Here is a 14775-nt window from a genome sequence, read left to right as displayed (position 1 = left end):
ACAAGTCTTGGACGTTGTTGGAGATCAAAACATGTTTGACCCAACATCGAAAATAGCGAATGAATAAAATGTCGTTGGCAAAGTCAAACATTTTGCCAACTTTCTGAGCTCCATGCTCAGATTAAGGCTGGATATGTTCCTCTGTAATTGAAGTGAGCTGAACTAAGGTATGTACATTTTAATAGGAAATTATGAGCCACAACGTGTGGTAAAGCTGTTTTCCTTGTAATTTTAATTTAAAATTTTGTTAGGTTCTGCTATTTCTTGATCATTATCGACAACGATTTGTCTTTGCTTCGAGAGAGCGAATATCTATCTTTAATACTATTTGAAGGAAATCATTACAACCCTGGGGAAAAAAAAAATAACCCTACGAGGTTGAAATCATTAGCATCAACTTTATTTGAAGGACAATGATTTCGAATAACTTCTCTAAACGGCGTTAGAATGGCTTCAAAATCGGCACAAAAGACAAGTACACGACACAACTGAGGTAGGAAAACTTTATTACAAATTAGATAGTTACCGGTATCTACACCATTTTCTTACGTGCGGTGACTTTCCCATACAATTTTCTAGATACACAAGCTGTCCCCATATACCAGGTGTCCCGGACAGTGTCGAATTTTGAGCTTGGGAAGCCAGTGATGAAATTTAAGAAAAAACATCTGTGACACTGCATCGAAAACTTAAAGTTCTAAAGTCAGAGATTCCAACCCTTTGTGAAGGATAATAGGGAGTATTGTTAGCGCCGAAGGTGTAAGCCTCTAAGGGGGTCTGGGGGCTTGTTAAATTTTGCAAATTTAAGTTCTCTCAAGTGCCATTTCCGGCATTTTGACATCATTTCTGAGTTATTTTAACAGATCTTTATTCTTTTCACAATCATTGTTGGTGCTTTTCTTTACTTTAAAAGAAACGTACTAAAGATTAGAATCCGAGTATATATTATGTAGTTGTAATTTGTAATCCGAGGGCCGCTTGTTTGTCAGTAGTTTTTACTGTTTGCCGTTACCCTCTTTTAATAAAGTTGATTGATTGAATCTGATAAAAATCGGGAGAGCCGAGGCAATCGAGAGGGTTGAAATCTCTGTAAAGTTCATAGCCCACGTCGGGTGCCACGCTAAAATATAACGCCACTTTTGTTGATCAACAAGCAAAGAGTATTGTAGTGAAATGAAGTAAGATAATAAAAATAAGCCATATCATCTGATGCTCATTTTCTAAGAATAAACGAACAGGAAAAAAAAAATCCAATCTCGTTCCCAGAGCCGGCGCGTTTGTAAACGGGCTCAGTATTGCAAGCAGCGGCTTTCGCCATGAGTCACTCAGCCGCGCGCCATATTGGTTGAAACTGGTCGAAAGCAGTTTTCTGGTGAAAAGCAGTTTTTGCTGGTTTTTGCCGTCTTTCCAATGAAAATATAAAAATCTAAAACACTGCATCGCTAGTTGACAAACATGTTCGGCTCAACGGGCACAGCTTTCAGTGGCACGTCAAGTTTTGGAACATTTGGCTCGACTTCTACCACTGCGAACACTCTCGGTCTTGGAACCCTCGACAACCCCATGAAGGATATAGAAGTCCAGGCACCTCCAGATGACACCATCAGCGGGCTCAAATTCAGTCCAAAAGCAGACTTTCTTATCGCCTCATCTTGGGCGAATGATGTAAGTATCGTACATCTGCATTAGCTTGGTTTTTGAGGGGTTTATATGGCGTATATCGTCAAAGGTGCAGGTTTTGAAATGTAGCTATCAGCTCGGTTCCAGAACGGAATTGAAAAGAACAAAATTGCATTTTGGGTACATTTTCACAGTTCTTAAATGAAATCGATATATATATGCAGTCAACTCTCTATGAAAAGACACGTCTCTGGGAAAGACACCCTTAAAATCGACTAAATGGAGTTGATTCCAGCCAATAAGCCACACTTAATGCACCTAGATCAATGTTAAGCAGCAGGAGGGGGAGGCCGGGCATTTTGAACTTAGCTGAGACTTTCTGAACCCCAGAGCATTTGTGGATGTTCAAAGGAGTCACTAAACGTCAATGAAATGTTGTAAGAAAGTCCATGAAAACGGTCAAACTCCCCACTATGGGCATACAATTGCTGTCAAATCCCCTGCCTATGGCCGGCCTCTCCCCCCCCCCCCCCCCCCAGCAAGTTTGTGTTGCTCCTGATGGTGTTTATCCTAGAGGGAACTCGTTTACTGTTTAACACTTGGAAATATAGGCCATGGTACAATATCCCTCAAAATCATGATTGTGACTGTAAAATTTATTCCTTGTGTTTTACTTCTTTAGATTCGATGTTGGGAAGTCAAAGAAAATGGTCAGACCATACCAAAGGCACAACAGTCTCATACCGGCCCCATCCTGGATTGCTGCTGGCATGATGTAAGTGAATAGTTGTATAACAAAAAAAAAACTCTTTAGTGTTTTTATAGAGTTAAAAATCACAAAAAATGTAGTGTGGGTGAACAAGAAATTGCTGTTATAGCTACATTTTCACAGCTGTTTCAAGTTCTTGCACAAGAACTAGGGACTACAACACTATAAAACACAGACAAAATGTTTTTTTGGGGGGGGGCGGGGGGGGCCCGCGGGGGGCGGCGGGGGAACCCTGTAAGGACTAGCATCCCATCCAGGAAGGAGTCGAAATACTTGCTTCATGCTTTAGAAACTGGGATGAGCTCTGACCTGATTGGCTTCAAGGCTCAAACACAGACTTTACCTTTTGTAACCACAGGATGATCAGATGTGAAAGGTTAATAATGGCCTGTAAAGTAAAGGTTGAGTCTACACTCCAGTCAAGTGACCTATACCACTGGAGCTTCTGTTATTCTGGTTAAAATTACGAGTTGCCAGAAAGAATATGGGAGTACTGCTTTTTCTCCATAATGGGTTTATAGTCTATCACAGGTTTCCCCTCTGCATTTTGAGTGGTTGTCCAAACAGTTTGCAAACAGTTTGAAATTAGCCTCTTTGATTTTTCGCGAAATTAAACTCCTGCGAAAGTAAGTAACAATAAGGTAGTTGAAATTGTGATAAACAAAGACTGAGTTGAAGAATAAAAAGCCTTACTTTATGATGGTGTTGTCTATTTGCAGGATGGTACAAAAGTGTTTACAGCATCCACTGACAAACAGTGCAAGATGTGGGATCTAAATTCCAATCAGGCCATTCAAGTGGCCCAGGTAATACTATGGAACTTCTACTAAAATCACTATGCAGGGGATGGTCAATTTATCATTTTACATGTAGGATAATCAGAGATTTCATAATTTCACAGGGCTGCAAATAACAGTCGGTCATCGGACATTGGCCGACCAAAATTTGCTCATGTCCGACAAAATCGCAAGTGTGGTCGGACATAATGTCCGGACAATTTTTTGATCTTACAGTGCGAATACTCGAACCGGGACAGTTGGAACAAAGTCAACCAATGACAACGTTAATTGAGAACAAAGGATGTCGACCTTTTTCGTTGACAGACCAATGACGTTCAAGAACGCAAACAATAGATTTACAGAAAAATTTGAAAACTCAACAACGTTGCAAATAGTTGCGGACCTCTCAGGAAACTCGCCTTGTTTTTGATTGGTTAGTTTCGATCCTTAATTTTCAAGAGGTCGTAGATAGATAAAGTTTTAGACAAGTTATACAAGATGTATGTTACAATATCATCTTCGCGAAAAGTTTACAAATCAAACTACGAACCGTGAATTTTCTCTTCACGGCCAGGAGTTGTGAATTGAATATTCCACACTGTACACTGTGTTCGCTCTTGTTTGAAAATTTTCACTCCGGAAATAAAATGAAGACTGTGAAATCAAATTCACGCCGTAATTATTTTCATTTCGCTCTAGCTTTTCAGTAGCTTTGGTCTGTCTGTTGCCTTGAAATCGATGCGAGTCACTTCCTCGCCAATGTTAACAAATTGCTTTTACACCTTCGTATGACTTTGAAATTCACGAAAACAGAATACTTATATCGTTGGTCAATGCCGTATAACTGTCCACAAGTTACCACTTTACATTTTTTGACACGATTTGAGGCCACGTGAAATGTAAACATCAGGTCGAATGTTGTTTTCGCTTGTTTGCTCACGGACTCATTTTCTGTCGGTTATCTACTGTTACAACTTTGTAAACTCACGGTTTTCGTGAAAGAGGAGTTTGTTCCGTTTCGTCATTGAGTCTTCAATCTTTCTGTGGTTTTATAAAAATACCACAGGCTAAAGTCACTGAAACTTTTATGGGAGAAAATTCATTTCATGCGGCGAAAGCAAAATTGCCATTAATAAAATATGCAAGGTCAGTTGTCGCTGTGGCGGCATCCCAAATCTTTCTTGCCTTGTCTTTCGTCAGAAAAAAAAATAATCAAAAAACGAGTTGACTTAGAAGAGTGAAAAAACTGACTTTTCAAACATGAAATCTAGAACGTTTCTATTCACTTTCTGCTCACATGCGACATAAGAACTGCATAACGGAATAGGCACTTGAGACGTCCTATTGAAATCCATCCCTCTCGCGCTTCGCGCTGTCGTGTAGCGTCCCGATCTTTACTGTGCTATCACCAACGAAGAGCAATAAATTTTATCAGAAAATTTCTTTTGAAGAATTTTTCAGCCTGTGAAAGCCAACTTTTGATTACGGTTTTACGAGCGCTACTGAAAATTCGGGGGCAGTCAGTGAAAATTTAGGATCGAAACTATCCAATCAAATACAAGGCAAGTTTCCTGAGAGGTCCGCAACTGTTTCAAACGTTGTTGACTGTTTAAATTTTGTTGCAAATCTATTGTTTGCGGTCTTGGACGTTATTGGTCCATTTCTAAAAAGGTCGCCATTCTTTGTTCTCAATTACCGTTGTGATTGGTTAACTTTGTTCCAACTGTCCCGGTTCGAGTATTTGCACTGTAAATCATTTTACAGCAACAATGAATAAAAATCTGTCCAACCACAATTTTGTTTTGTTCAATTAAGATGGTGTCTTAGTAGGACATATGTCCTTTCAAGTGAAAAAAATTATTTGCAGCCCTGATTTCATTGGCCTACAAAAAATGATCAGAAGTCATCCAAAAAGATTTTTTTATTACTATTGATAAACAACTCAAGTGAAAGTAAAAAAGATATGTTTCGTCAGAACATCCTTTGATTACTATGAGACTGTACAAATGGAACTCGCATTAACATTGACTAAGCTCCTCTTAAGCTTACTTACTTACTTTACTCCCAGTGGCTTTATAGCTCTGTAGTAGGGCAGTTGCACAATCATCACAAATGTAAGGGATTGGCGACTTTTAGATCCAGATTTATAGTCAACTCTCCTTAAAACAGACACTGGACCAGCACCAACTGTCCGTTTTAGAGAAGTGTCCATCTTATAGGCAAGTTTAGTTGCAGTAAATTGACTTAAAAACAGCAGGGACGGAACCAACACCAGGTGTCCGTCTTAAAGAAGTGTCCACCTTATAGAGGTGTCTGTTAAGAGAGAGCTGACTGTATTACTTTATTTATTGTTATTTTTCTTCTCTTATCAGCATGACAAAGCAGTAAAAACTTGTCACTGGGTTCAAGCACCAAACTACAGTTGTCTGATGACTGGAAGCTGGGACCAGACATTAAAGTTCTGGGACACACGGTCACCAAACCCCATGCTCGTTTTACAACTTCCAGAGAGGGTGTACTGTGCAGATGTGGTGTACCCCATGGCCATTGTCGGAACTGCACAGAGGGGAATAATTTGCTATCAGTTGGAGAATCAGCCTTCAGAATACAAGAGGATTGAGTCACCATTGAAATATCAGGTTTAGAACTTGTGCTCTTTGTCACATAAAATTTGGAACATTCTTGTGGTAAAACTGTGTTCACAGGGATGTAGCTAAGAAAACACTAAGCCGGGTCATTAACAAGCCCAGCTGGCTTTTCTGGCCTTGGCAGCGCTAAGAGTTTACCTACTTAGTATTCGTTTTCACGTGAAATTTCAGCCAGATTTAAGTTTGCTTTCAGCCGGTAAAATTAGCTGGCAGCCGCCCCTTAGCGACATCCCTGTGTTCACATACATGCAGTCATGAGGTTGAATTTGGCAAAACTCAAGTTGGAAGTTGGGAACTAATGAAGGAAAAGTGGACAAATACACTGAGGGAGGGTAGGATAGGGAGAAAGGAGGAGGGGAGTGTTCAACAAGGAAAAAAAAATGACTAAAAATATCATAAGTAATGTTCTTCCCATTCCTAAAAATTCCATATGTATTTTACACTTACAAGTGCTTTGAATATCCATCAGAAACACATACCCGATTTCTGATTTCACATCATATAATTATATGCACTTAACTATGGTGTTCTTTTTCTTGCTGTAGAATCGCTGTGTGAGTATTTTCCGAGACCCAAAGAAAAACAATAATCCAGTGGGATTTGCTCTTGGCTCAGTGGAGGGGAGAGTTGCAATCCAGTTCATTCAGCCACAGAATCCGTAAGTTGAAATATATGAAGGAAGTGATGTTTATAGCTTTATTCATTATTAGATACATATGGCGATTGCTCTGGCCTCAAAGTCAACAAAGAGAAAAAAGAAGCCTATTGGCTAGGAAGCTCTCACAGACATCATGAAACTCTCGATATAAATAAAGTAAACGAACCAATCAAAATACTGGGTATTTATTTTACTTACGATCAGGATAAAAGCAAAGAACTTAACTTCGACTTAACCTTAAAATCTATCAAAAAGGCTTTGAATTGCTGGCAATGGAGAAATTTAACACTGATCGGAAAGATTCAACTTGTTAAAACTTTCGCTATGCCAAAATTCATGTACCGAGCCTCTCTTATTCCTTTCGACAAGGATATAATTAAAAGATAAATCGGTGATTTTTAATTTTGTGTGGAAAGGCAAAGACAAAATTAAGAGACTGGCTTTAATCAGTGAATATGAAGATGGTGGCCTTAAGATGCCTCACACTGAATCCTTGATTGCAACACAGAGAATTGTATGTGTCAAAAGGTACTTTGATGATAGCGTTAGCCCATGGAAAACCTTCTTATCTCATTATCTTAAGAATGTAGGATAGAATTTCTCTTCAAATGCAATTTCAATTATCGTGTCTTCCCTGCGATACCAATTTTTTACAAAAATGCCTCGAAGCCTGGTCTGATTTTAAAAGCTGCACACCTGTTTCAAAAAGGACATTTTAAATGAGATTATCTGGAACAAAAAACTTTTGATCAATAAAAATAATATTTAATAAGAAAATTAAGGAGGCAGGTTTTGTACATTTGGGAGACATCCTTTCAAATGACGGGAAGCTAAAAAATTGGGAAGTTTTAAGAGAAAACCTCTCCTCGTCGGATTATCTTCTCCTTCTCGGCGTTTTTAGTGCTATCCCGCCTGCGTGGAAACTTCTTCTAAAAACTGGAGATGATGCAAACCAAATCGACAAAACGGTCTCGGAAAATGACCTTGAAGATATGACTAGTATGTGTTCGAAATCGATTTATTCGGCCCTGGTTAAGGGTCCATCCCCCAACTGCTCAATCTAAGTTTGAGTCTTTATATAATATTTCCAACTCCTTAGACTGGAAATATATATATCATTGCTGCGTCACTCTTGACACAAACGCGAGCCTTTCAATACAAGATTTTAATCGACTTTAAAAATATATTTTATATAAAATGAAATTCATTCCTTCTCCGTTATGCACCTTTTGTGGAGATCACGAAGAAACTCTGGAGCATCTTTTGGTAAAGTGTGTGTATACGAAGATTTTTGGTCTGCCGTTATTTCTTGGCTAAAAATCAAAACATGCAAGTTGATAAGTTTGACGAAATAACCATCCTTTTTGGTTGTTTCGACAACATTCCAGATAGCAATTTGTTAAACCATTTATTGTCTCTTGCAGTCACATGGAAGGTAGAATAAGATGGCTACTTGTTGTATTTCATTCTTGATCTTGCATTTGCCTATTAGTGGGGTTGATATGTGAAATGCTTTCCTGTACTACATGGAACAGAACTGTACAGTGGCCGTGAGAAAATCGAAAATATTAAATAGATTTATCCAAGTCTAAAAGTGGAGCTCCCACATTATTTACCATAGACAGGAAAAAGTTAGAACTTGAGCCAGTAATCCATTGGAAACACCATTACCTGGTCAGCTGTCAACTTAAAAAAAATGTGACCTTGATGAGCTCTACAATATGAGGCTTGAGGCTGCAATATGGTCATGTGATACTGGTCAGCAGACCAGCCGTGTTTTGACAGCTGTCAACTGACCATAACATGGATGTCCAATGTCAAAGATGTAACCATGGCATGGCTTGGTCGACTTGGTGGACCTATTTCTGTCATGTTGCGTGTCACTGTCATACGTACGGATGTAGGGTGTCTGTGCCTGTAAACCATGCCACTAGGCATGATGACCATAAAAAAATCAAATGCACGATTGTCCTATTTCTATGCATGCATGATTCTCCTATTTCTATGGTTATGGGGCTCTGTTTTGTGGCCCAAGGCCAATGGGAAGCACCACTACAATCTTGTTGCCAAAACAATTTCACACTGATTTGTGGTCCTTTATCTGAAAAAAAACAGGTGTTAATCCTTATTTTGATGTGATAAATATGAAATAACAGTTCTGTAAGATGGCAATTTTCTTAATTCTCATTACCTATTTGTTAGACAATGTCTTGTAGCAAGAAAATAGATGGAGATCATTGTACTCCTGGCCTTTAAATTAGGAATTCAAATCTTTAATATTTTGCTCACGTTTTTTTTCTCATAGGAAAGATAACTTTACATTCAAGTGTCACAGATCAAATGGTACTGGGACAGCTAACATTCAGGACATTTATGCAGTAAGTTTACTACCTATTTTGTTTGGATGTTTTCTTTTTAGACAAAGGTGAAAAAAAAACTGTTTAGGTAATTATTATGTTTGTAGCAAGCTGTTCTCTGTGACATATTTTGTCACAAGGAGGTTATAGTGAAAAAATTCTGATTGAAGGTTGTCAGAAATTTCATTTTATAGAGCCATGCTGTCAGGTAAAGTGATTGCAATGTTCATATTCCTGGTCCACTAGTATTCAATTTGACAGGACATCAAAAAGGATATAGTCAAGTGACAGAAGAAATCATTTGATCTGATGAATGCACTCAGTGCAACATCGAGGCCATCCTCTTTCACATGCGTTTACCATTTGTTTTGTTATACAATACAATACATACTTTATTGACTTTCCCCCTAGAGGCTTTTCAAAGACAATGAAATAAATACAATAATAATTTAAAACTACTTAAAAACTCTAAGATGATATTCATACTTAAAATTAATTAACTAGGATTAAGAATCTATAAAATCTTTGATAAGTTTACTTTTAAGATAAAACTTAAAAGCAGATACTTTCTATACCATAGACAATTAAAATCTCACAAGAAGATCAAACCGTTGTACTTACAGTATTTTAGAACTTCTCGAGAGACAGGTCTCTTGTCTCTCGATACAAGAATCTCTTCTTACGAGAAGAGATACTCGTCTTTTGTGAGGGTGAGCTTACTTTTGTTCACATCTCATTGTACATGATTGTAATACATATTGTAGCTGACTTGTATCTTTGGCCCAGTATTTACCATCAGTTGTTTCGTTTAGCCTGTTCTTGCAGCTAAGCTGTCTTTCAAATTCATTAACTGTAGCAGCAGTTGGTTGATGATAGTCTTTTTGTTTCCAGGTGAATGATATTGCTTTCCACCCCGTGCATTTTTGTCTGTTGGCCACTGTGGGATCAGATGGAAAGTTCAGTTTCTGGGACAAGGATGCTCGCACAAAGCTAAAGGTGAGTTCTCACCACACACCCTGGAGGGGGGGGGGATAGGGGACAGGTGTCATTTCTGTCTAAATCCCATTAGATAATACTAATCTAGTATTTTAGGTCCGTAAAGCAAGCAAAGGGGTTATGTAGATGCAGCCCTTTGCATGGCTTGCAGCTCAGTCAAAATGTGCTGGCAGCCAGTGATTTTGCTGCCTACAACAAAAGATCTGCCACCTTCTTCACAATAAAGTTCATTTATTTAATAATAAATACGAGGTCTCTTCTAGTTCAGATTGTGGTTACTGGAGCCTAGGAATGCCTCAAACATTACGTGGGAAAATGAACATTGTGAAGGGTCAGTGGTCAATGCTCTAGCAGTTACAAACAAGATGGTGTCCAAACGAGCTTGTGGGGATGCTCGTGCTGCCTACTACTCTGGTCATCTTGCCTACTACTAAAAAACATTTTGACTGGGCTGGGCTTGTGGGCCTATGACTACCGGTGGTGGGGAAGTTGCAATTTATGCTGTAAATGTAAATTTATTCTTTTCCATGCAATTTTCTACTTTCAGACTTCTGAGCAGCTGAATATGCCAATTACAGCCTGTTGTTTCAATTCAAAAGGAAACATCTTCGCTTACACTGCAAGTTATGACTGGTCCAAGGTTGGTATATACTTGCATGGTTGACAAATCTTTGTTTTAAAAGGATTTACAAACTAATAAATTTTACTTTCCTTCTTTCCAAGGGTCACGAATACTACAACCCTCAAACCAAGCCCAAGATCTTTCTCAGAAATTGCACAGATGAACTGAAGCCCAGGAAAAAGTAATTGAAAAGAACACACTGCATTAGTTACAAATTTTAAAAAAAAAAATTTTTAAAAAAATAAAAAAAAAAAAAAAAAAAAAAAAAATTAAAAAAAAGAAAAAAAAAAAAGAGGTTATATTAAAAAAAAAGAGGGGGGGTTAAACAGAAAAAAAAATCCAAAATTCAAATTTTTGGTTATGTTAAAGACATTGATGTTGGCAAGAGATTAGTAACGCTTCAGTGGATAAACAACTAAAGACATTGCTGTTGGTCAAGAGATTTATTAACGCTTCAGTGGATAAACAACTGAATCTGGGACCCCACTTGCTGTCTTTGACACTGATAAGATACAAACAGGAAACGCATGTAAAGGAGCAGAATTATGCCAGTTTCGTTCTTGTTGGAGGAAATTCGTATAGAAACTGTCATGTTGTATTAGGTCATGTTTTTGGCCTGTACAAAACTTCCTTCAAATCGGAGGAAAACTCAGAGTAATAGTTTCATAAGGAAAAAATAAACTCTAAGAGGTAATATTTAACCAAACAGGATCAATTATGGTTACGAAAAAACAAACACACAAAAACTAATACACAAAACAGCAAGATGGACACCCCCTCCCTGCCTTTTCCCCAGGCGTCCTCCTCCCTTGTCATGCACGGTTTGCTTGGCCTTGTGGGCCTAATGCGGACTACAACCTAACCACCAACTCCCGCGCTCCCTGTTTTCCCGCCGAAAGTTGAGGTGTTTATTTGGCCTGTTTTTGTGTTTTAATAGGTTAAGAACTTTTCAGACGCATTAAAGATCCCTTTTAAATATAAGCCCAACCATTTTGAAAAAAAAAATCAAATAAACAGTCTAATAAACAAACAAAAATAGTTTTGACATGTGATCTATATCCATAGCTTTGAACGTTTCTTCGTTTCTTTCAATGCAAGACATTGAAGGATTTATGATTTATCTTATTAAACAGTTAATTGGTCATTTACTTGTGATTAATCAATCGGACTCCCACAGTGTAGTCGCTTAGTTTAATTTTACTGGACAGGCATAATATCAGGATCTTGCGTTTTAAAGAAGAACTTTAATGTAAAAAATAAATAATTTAAATGTGTTGTGCGACTATTTTCTCGCGAAAATTTCTTTGAAATTAGGCGGAAAAATAACGTGACTCAATAGTGTGACATTGCGTGATCGCAGGTCATCGCATGATCGATCACTCACTGCTTTGTCATGTCATGAAGGGCGGTGTTTGATTTCTTTTGTCAAATTTGTGATGGCTGAATGGTTAGAAATCTCCTGATCATGACAAGGTGAATATTAAATATTCTCGTAAAGTGATTGACTGCCTGATTCTCTTAGCAAACTTAAGGCATTTTCGTACAGAAGATAGTCAGTTATACCCAATTTATGTTGTACGCAAATAGATTAATTTTTGAAAGCAAATATTTTATTCAGTCGTGACAACGGCCAAGGGCCATTGTGTAGCAGTCATCAAGCTACTAAACACACCAAAAATAACTTATTATGTTATAAAACTACTGAATAAATAAAACTAACACTCTTTCTTAAAAAAAAAAATAGCTTTTTCTACTCTAGTTACACGTACAACCGACCCAAATGATGAATGACAGTCAAACGCGCTAAGTTGCTTAACCTGCGAGGTTTCCGGTTCTCCAGCCACGATATTGAGTTGCTGCGCTGTTAAAATCTTTTGTTTTCCCTGAATATTAATTTGCAACATTTGTTTTTGCGCAACAGATATCACACAAAAAAATAAACATCATTGATTGGTTTGTGTTAGTAAAAACAGGCCCATTGATAAAACCTATTTGCAAAACGGTTTCGTGTTAAAAGAACACTTAAAAAAATAAAAGTCACGCAATATTCTCTTTTTGAGGGAAGCCAGCTCCCAAACGCGGCGCTTTCGTCCAAAAATTAAATTATAGAGCCATAAATAATGATAAACTTCACACGGAAAAATATACTAGAGATCACTAGAACACTACAGTTCTTTTAAAGACCCTTAAAAGTTTACAAAGAAACGCACTTTCGCCAAACAGGCTTGTAAAAATTGCACACTTAATCGCTCAACCACTAACTTTCTCAGTTGTACCAGCGTTTTACGGGGCGAAGTTCAACGAAAGACGGATGTATGGCTCGCGGAATCTCTTGCAGATTAATCACCTAATACCTTTAACAACATGAACATAAACCTGACTCAAAAAATCAATATTCTAACCGCAAGTGGTGTACGCCAATCGAAAATTTCATCAAATACTAGTAAAGATCTAGTTAATAACGCTCTCAAGGCGAGACCTTTCTTCTCTTGAATAACAGATACTTTCCAAAACCCTTTCAAGTCCCAATATACAATGAAGCAATTTTACTGTCTTAACTTCGTGTCATTGCTTGCTCCGAAAATTTGGTGGCACGCCAAGCGCACTTGACATTGCGTTAAATATTTTAAAGGAAAAAGATCTTGGGACTTAAAGGGTTTGATAATACTAAAAAATAATTAAACCGGCTTGTTCTAGCTGGATACTGATTTACTTCTTGTATTCTTCGAGAAATGTGGCTGCCCCGATGGTAAACTTGACTTCCTCGCCGGCAAACCGGTTATCAAATCGTCCCGCTGTCGAAGGCCAGAAAAATTCCGACTGTACACCGGTACCCTTGAACTATTTGGTTTTTCTTCCAACGGAGTTACAAACCCTAGTCTCCTCGGAGTGGTTCCTTGTTGCGCTGGATTACAAACAAATGGCAAATGACTTGTACTTGCACGGGAAGGTAGCAGGTCGAGCGAAGGCATCGTTGCCGTCTTGTGAAGTAGTCTATGAGAACTCGACCCGCCTGGTGCGCTCTGTAGTCTTGCAGTTTTGGTTATGAATGGTTGAAGAGTTGAATCTTCGTTTGAATCAGTTGCATGTGCGGTTAAACTCGGTAAAGTTTCAACGGGAGCACTTGGAACCCTCCGCAAAGAAGCTTTTTCTCGTATATTATGAATTTGCTCTTGTCGTCTCGCAAACGCTTGGGACGCCTTTTGCATTTCACGCAAACGAATCGCCCTGTCCTTTTCAAGTTGCTGAAGTTCAAGACTCAGCTTAGTCTGATGAACTGTGTTTCTTTTCAAGGCAGAAGTTTCGTCAGTTGAAGTCATTTTGCTGTAAGAGCCAGTCTAATCAAAGTCATGAGAGATGTCAGGCTTGGTTTTGTCCTATTTATACTGTGACTACAATGAACCACGTAGATGACCTTTTCAACACAGACGCAGTGACCCTGTAACTGTTTATACTTCCTATTGTTTCGCAGCATTAGTCTTTTGTTACTAACGCTACGCTTCTGGAAAAAAATGTTATCTTTATCGTAATTGAATTTTAATGAACTACGCTTGGATTAACAGCTTTTCGTTAAGTTCATATACTTCTGAATAATGACCGGCTAATGCGACAAGGTTCCGATGTTTCCTTTCGCAGCATTTTATTATTTGTGATCAACGAAAAAAAAAAAGACATACTTGTAGTCTGTGAGTCAATTATGGACTTCTGATATTTGATATATTTATCACGGGAGCTTGCACTTTTCACAAAGACGAATTCGATCGAAGTTTTAGACTTTGAAGAATGTAAACATACACTTATTTTTCGCAAATTGACTTATTTTTATGTGGTTACCGTAATCTTGTAGACATAAGCCCTATAAACCATTTGCTTAGCGAAAGTGATATGGAGATATGCCATTGGTTCGTTGAAAGATAATTGACACTTTGAATTTCATGCATCCTAAATCACTAAAAAGCTATGACAAAAACATTGGAAGATATTGCAATTCAAGAACCGGAAAGTACTTATATCTGTATGGTAGACGTATTTCTGCTTACAATGATTAGCTATGATTTTTAACGTAGAAGTCATATTTTTTCAGTTTAATTAGTTTCTCGGACAATTACTTGGCTAATAAAATACAAAGAAACAACACAAGATTATGTTTTCACAAACATGGAAAACCGTGTCAAAGACTTTGTTTGTAGAAGTTTAAATGTTGTTTTCTATCGATTTCTACATATTTTAACATGTAGTCTCATTTTATATTTGTCGGCCTTTGTTGCCACCCAACCAAATCGCTGTAGGCCATCTGTAAGCAGGCTAACCATAATACTGTGAAAA

At 38.0% G+C, this 14775-nt stretch overlaps 2 protein-coding genes across 2 annotated transcripts; one reads left to right on the top strand and one right to left on the bottom strand.

Moving 5' to 3' along the window:
* The first annotated feature begins 1317 nt into the window (after positions 1–1317).
* Positions 1318–11731, top strand: LOC144645155 (mRNA export factor-like). Its single transcript, XM_078504636.1, has 10 exons — positions 1318–1665; positions 2303–2395; positions 3109–3195; positions 5541–5807; positions 6362–6474; positions 8780–8852; positions 9723–9827; positions 10375–10467; positions 10551–10664; positions 10870–11731. Exons 1-9 carry the CDS (start codon positions 1456–1458, stop codon positions 10632–10634), a joined length of 1125 nt encoding a protein of 374 aa, XP_078360762.1. The 5' UTR covers positions 1318–1455; the 3' UTR covers positions 10635–10664; positions 10870–11731.
* A 310-nt stretch (positions 11732–12041) lies between these two features.
* Positions 12042–13855, bottom strand: LOC144645208 (uncharacterized). The gene has a single exon (XM_078504702.1). The coding sequence runs from the start codon at positions 13767–13769 to the stop codon at positions 13143–13145; it is 627 nt and encodes a 208-aa protein (XP_078360828.1). The 5' UTR covers positions 13770–13855; the 3' UTR covers positions 12042–13142.
* Positions 13856–14775: the final 920 nt, after the last annotated feature.

The sequence above is a fragment of the Oculina patagonica genome, chromosome 3 (genome assembly GCF_052425735.1).
Source record: "Oculina patagonica isolate OP01 chromosome 3, crgOcupat, whole genome shotgun sequence".
NCBI classification, from domain to species: domain Eukaryota; kingdom Metazoa; phylum Cnidaria; class Anthozoa; order Scleractinia; family Oculinidae; genus Oculina; species Oculina patagonica.
Note: the sequence above shows the minus strand (reverse complement) of the source record. Positions and strands in the feature narration are given on the sequence as shown.